The following is a 6,471-nucleotide window of genomic DNA, read 5'->3' on the forward strand; positions in this document are numbered from 1 at the left end:
ACTTTTTAATTACTTTTTAATAACTTTGTCTTTCAATCTGACGAAGAACGCTCGCTCGAAATGGCACCAATTTGTTAATAATAATAAAACCTTTATGGTGATTTGTTAACAATTCATTTTTATTATTTTTTACAAATCAATCAGGAAAGCTGAATATCCAATCATTATTACAATGCGCATCATTTGTACATATTTTTGAAAGATAGCAGCAACGTAGTGAGTTATTACTAAAGGTAACAAAAGTTAAAAAATATCACAATAATACCTAAAATAGTTGCTATATATAGTAAAATATATTAATGGTGAATTCAAAATGCTTATGCAATATTAGTAAACTATCGCATTTTAGTGGTAAAAATCTGTTATCTTAGATTTTTTCAACCTTTATACGGTAATCAAAATGTCTTAATTATTTTAATCTAAAGACATTTAAGAGTCACTTAAGAAATAAAAATAAATACATATCCAGTCACTAATAAAGACGACTGTATTTATCTAAATGGCAATATTTTCTTTTAAAGCTAATTAGTATACGAAACAGTAACGTGACATAGTGTTCTAAAACTCAAAGACATTTGTGGAACTACAACAAATGGTCAGATATGTTTGAATTTAATCACAGAACCCAAAAACGTAGAGCGTTTTCATGATTTTCTTTTTCTTAATTTCAAAGTTTCGTGTACATACTTCTAATGCTGCATTATGTTTTAGTTATTAAGTACAATTATTTGTAAAATAATGAACTTAAAATGACCAAAAAAAGAAATACGTTCCATCGTCAATAAGTCTATAAAAATGATCTGAATACCTATAAAATTACGATTGTAAATTATGAATCAATATTTTTTATTTAGTGGTTGATTTTGAAAACAGATTTTGTTATAACAGAGTAAAATGTAAGAAACGAACAAGAATAATCTATGAACCATCATATTTAGAAATTAAAATCCAAAAGCTTTGGAACTTTCATAATTTGTTTTTCACTTAATATCTCTTATTATCGCGTGTCTTCGGAAAAATATAGATAAACGTGCATTACAATAATAATGACAGAGTATCTCAAACAGCCGTATTAACGACTGAAAATTTAACTTGAGACATATATAAAACATTATGTAAACTTAATAGTTCCTATTGCTTTGAAAACGACTCAATAACAGGTGTATGCTTTACTTAGGTGTACGGATGCTTTCTGAAAGGCATATTACGCAATATTCTTCTACTTAGATTATTTACCATAAGGTTTTATGTAACTCATCCACATGATTATGCACATGTAACTAAGAGTAACATCGTCGATCATTTTACTTCTGAATATATTCACTAAAACAAATAATGTGTAAACCACTACCTAAGCCCGGCATGGGTTCGAACCCGAGTTCGAATCTCCGTCACACCGAAACATGCTCACCCGTTGTCCGAACTAGGACGCTAGTCCTACTCCTGGATACTCACCTCCAACAGAATTTGGATATGTGAGAAACACCATACAAAACAAAAACAAAAAAACCACTACATAAACACATGAAGCAAGTAAAAGGAATATAGTTATTACGATTTTACTATTTTGGTTGATTGAGACATAACGTTTAACTAAATAAAAAAAAAGTTAAACAGTTAAGGCTACATTATATATATATGTCTATACATTAAAGATAATATTGACATTAATCAAAATTTTAGAATATTATAAACAAAGTTGATAAATACAAACAAGCTTATACATTATTTACAGGACATTTCAAATCAAACGAATCATTAAAATACTTAGCGTCGGGAACTGATTGTTATAAATATAAATTCAAATTACATTTAACAGGTATACTTAAGTAAGATTGGTTTTCCTTGAAAAGATTGAAATAATAACAGTGATAAATGAGTGTCTTATACCGACACTTAATAGCATTAATAGTAAATTTGTAAAAACATGTACTGAAACCTAATGAGATATGAGTTTATTAACGATTGCGAAACAAAAGTTTTATTATTGTAAAGACAAACAAAACATCTATTGATCATTGTAGATTTACTAAATTAAACAAAAATACGTGAAACTAATATACAACAATGAAATATTCAGAATAGAAGAGAGGTAACAGATAAAAAAAATCTGCTCAACCCATTCTATATCGATAGCAACATTTACTTTTTATTGCTATGAATATATCAGTACCACTAATTTTTTAGTTTTTACCCACCTGAATTAAATAATTCATTGTTTTGATGACACCTATCAATAAGTGCCTTTTTCAAATACAGACTCAAAGACAAAGATTTATGTTTATGTATTTATAAAATTATATCTCCACCTGTTTATGTATTTGTACATAGAAAGAGGTGGGAGGGGAATGTGTGTTTTATATATAATTAAGAAAATTAATATCACTATTGCTTTCATTTCCCTATTTATAATTTTTATAATTTTGAAGTCTTGAGTACAAATCCCTGCTTCATTGGACGAGAGACTTAACTCTCTGAATATGCTACTTTTTTATTAAAGGAAGTATTTCAGGACTTTTGACGTTTAATCCTTTAGAACAAGTCGTAACAATCGGTAATACGTTCATAGCTTTTGGATCTCTATCTCAGAGTCTCCTGATGTGAAACTGTTTGTTACTAACTCCAAGGCATCATTCATCAAAAGTCCTGAAGCGCGCACTTTAATTACGAACAATACATCTCATAGAATTAGATTATCTGTTCAAAAAGGCCGTTGAGCCTTCCATATAAGACCGCAAAACCGCTCCCAGTAAATAAAGAACTGAAATAATTACATTGTGCTTTTGTGTTAAATCAATACATAAAAATGAATGTCAGGAATAACTATCAATGATTTTCAAGAAGATGCTTTACTTTTCAAGTGAATGAATGAGCAATTATAACTTTGAATCTTTTTTATTAACTGTTACTTTTTCTCAAGTAAAATATATACACATGTCTTACCTTCATCAAGGTTCAGTACAATATTTTTTTTCACCTATGTATACTTTCTTTTACTATAAGTAGGGTTTTTATATTTAAAGTGTCACTTTTCTTTACTCTAAACTTCGTAACAGGTCAATTTGATGATATGATGCACAGTGTTGATTTTTAACAGAAATGAAGGGTTGTCACCTACGTCAAGACATCACATAATCTTAACTCATTTATAATAAAGCGAATAATAGTAAAGTTATTATGCAACTTACTGAGACCTGATATTTTGATAATCAAGTCTTGTGGGTGTTAAAAGAAAAATTAAATAAAAGCAATATATTTTAGACACAAATTTATCAAGTAACACTAGCTGTATTACTATTTTAAAGTTGAATTACAATGTAGATAATCTTAAGATGTTTTATTCTAGCAAATTATCTAGCACTAATCATACTATTATTAACCTTCAAAGATTGTGTGAGTATTCTCACACACTAGGTGTTATGTATGTTTTTCTAAAGAAAAAAAAAACCTCAGTTGGAACAACCCACGAAACGCGGTACACTTTAAAAAGATCTACACCTAGAGCTTAATATAGTATGTTGGTGTAGTTGCATCATCCGGATTATTTCCGGTGCAACGCGATCCTCGCTACTACGTACGAACCCAATGAATTCCCCATTAAGAAAAATCGTAATAATGTTTTATTTTATATTGTAAACATGCATTCGTTGCTTGTTTTAAAAGGTAGGTGTAAAGTTTAACTTTTCTTGCATCTAATAAAGAATAAACTAATTTCATTTCTTAGAACAAAATCAAATTACCTCTGCTTTTATTGTATGATAACAGAATACTGATATGATTAGTAAAACTTGAAGTGTTGAACATACATAAACAAACCATGAACGTTTAAAGTATATACGTTGTATTAACATTGCAAATTATAATTAAATTTATACGTTGTATTAACATTGCAAATTATAATTAAATTCAATACCTAAATAATGTGTGGATTATGAAAAGCAAAAACAAATTACAGTGTGTTTTTCTCAAGAAAGTCAAAATGTTAATGTTAAATGAAGCAACATGATTCACGGCTAACTTTGAGTTTTGTAGTTGAATAGTTCTATCGTTTAAGGTTTCGTGAACCTCAGAATACATGACATGATTCACAGCTAACTTTGAGTTTTGTAGTTGAATAGTTCTATCGTTTAAGGTTTCGTGAACCTCAGAATACATGAACAAGTGTTTTTCCATAACGATAGATACGCAGTTAACATGAACAAGTGTTTTTCCATAACGATAGATACGCAGCTAACATGAACAAGTGTTTTTCCATAACGATAGATACGCAGTTAACATGAACAAGTGTTTTTCCATAACGATAGATACGCAGTTAATTATGTTAAAAAAATGTTAAGCTGATAAAATATCACTACTCAATATACGCTTTTATCTTTATCCTTTTCATGTGATTTTTGCGGAACATTTACACTTGAGTTAACTACTACGATTTTTTTTCTTTAACTTAGTATTACTTGAAAGAATATAACAGTAATCATGTATTCTGAGGTTCACGAAACCTTAAACGATAGAACTATTCAACTACAAAACTCAAAGTTAGCCGTGAATCATTATTTCGAAAATTAAGAGGAGAACCAGTTACATTCTATTTCGAAAATGTTAATTTCATTAATAGTGAGAAATATTTTAGACAAAAACATTGTCTAATATATTGAAGAAAATAAAATGATCTAAAAGACCTTGGTAAATCAAATTAACTCGTTCCAAATGCAAAGACAACCCAATGTAACTTGCTGCTTATTCAACAAAGGCTTTTCTGATCGTTCGAACTGAAAAACGTTTATCATATATCATTTGAAAATGTTCTATGTTAGTTCATCCAAAAACCATCTAGCCAGCATTTTTATTCATAGTAATACAAGCATATTAAAGGTTGCAGGTTTTAAATTTTATCTCTTCGGCATTTCCTTTAAATAAAAACGTAGTCTAGTTAGTTTGCTTTCTACAACTTTCGAAGCTTAAATACCTCTGGTGCAGTCTCGAGGCAAGACTAGAGCGCCCTCTTCAAACCGATACATGTATATATTTCTTTTTTTCGAAATAATCACCGCGTCGATTTTGGTACAAATTATCATTGATTCATTATTAAATCTCTAAGACATTTAAGGTAGATAAAAGTGATTGACAGGGTCTTGTTTATAGTTTTTGTTATAATTAAATTTCACGCAAAGCTGCACGATAGCTTTCCATAACTTTGAAATGATAGTTTAGAGCGAAAACAACTAGTCAACGCCACTCACAGGATCAAGAGTCTTTAGAACCACATTTCAGCAGCTACCTAATTAGACCGCGCACGGGCCTTACAGGGCCTTGCAAAGATACTTCTGATCCAAAGTTTGGTGGCGAGACGAGAACGCTTTCTTCAGACTGACACAGTTTGGCTGGACGTGACCCCCATTTTTAGCATGCCGGACTATGAGTCCAAGGGTTGGCGTCTCGTTATCACAAATAATTATAACAACAATGACGCTTCGGTATCGTGGTTGCGTTGTAAGGATGACGATCAAATCTCACTATTTAATTTTGAATAACCAAGTGTTGGTTATGGGTGCTATCAATTATAGTTATCAGTTCAAAATTTGGGACGACTAGGGCAGATAGCTGTGGAGTAGGTTGGCGTGAAAATTCTAAAATAAACAAAACAAGCATGCGTAATTTTGTTTTGCAAAGTAATCACTGCAACACTTATGGGAAACAAGGCCTGATAAATAAGTAGAATAACAAACGTTTCAATTGACAACTTACCTACTGAACGTAGAAACGCCTCCTCGTATTGCTTCATTCTGTCAATGCTTTCATAAGCGTTATGACGACGGTCATCTTCTTCGTTTTCAGATGAACTGTACTGTGAGTCCTGGTGTGAGCGTGCTCGGTATTGTGGCTCTGGATGCGGGCGTGTTTGATTCCTAACTCTTGATGTCTGTTGTGATGTCTCTCTGTCCATGTTTAATGGTTAATAACTACATGTACGAAAAAAAAAGAGAAAGAAATACGACATATTAGAGAAATTGATCTGGACTTCCTATGAGTCTATCAAAAAGGATATCACTTGCTCATTGATAATTTGTTTTAGGTTCAGTATTTTTGTTATCTCATTTAAAACCTACGCATGTTATTTTTGTCGTAAAGTTATTTATGAGGGTAGTGCTTATGCACTTACTTTGTTACATACACAGCTCTAAGTGTCATTAATTCTTTTAGGAAGTTGTAAGATATAACTGCCTAATGAAACAAACCGATTATAATGAAACGTTATTTCAGAGTTTAGTAAAGATTAAAGCGCTGAAAAACATTGTAAGATACATAAAGGAATGTTACTGTTGAATATCAGTAAATTTAATAGGCAGATGGAGAACAAATGACAGATTACTAAACTGTGATGAATATATCCAAAAGCTACACAATTATTTGTAGCTGAAGTTTAGGTTATGCAGATACAGAGTTATCAGAATTTTAAGTAACTCGTATTTA

At 30.6% G+C, this 6,471-nt stretch overlaps 1 protein-coding gene across 1 annotated transcript in view; it reads right to left on the reverse strand.

The window, feature by feature from the left end:
* Nucleotides 1-5,956, reverse strand: part of LOC106476137 (teneurin-m-like) — a 201,650-nt gene extending 195,694 nt beyond the window's left edge. The window contains 1 exon segment of the mRNA XM_022380617.1: nucleotides 5,746-5,956. Within this exon segment, the coding sequence (XP_022236325.1) occupies nucleotides 5,746-5,944 (199 nt within the window). The 5' untranslated portion in view covers nucleotides 5,945-5,956.
* Between the last annotated feature and the right edge of the window lie 515 nt (nucleotides 5,957-6,471).

The sequence above is a fragment of the Limulus polyphemus genome, unplaced genomic scaffold (assembly GCF_000517525.1).
Source record: "Limulus polyphemus unplaced genomic scaffold, Limulus_polyphemus-2.1.2 Scaffold6, whole genome shotgun sequence".
In the NCBI taxonomy this organism is placed as follows: domain Eukaryota; kingdom Metazoa; phylum Arthropoda; class Merostomata; order Xiphosura; family Limulidae; genus Limulus; species Limulus polyphemus.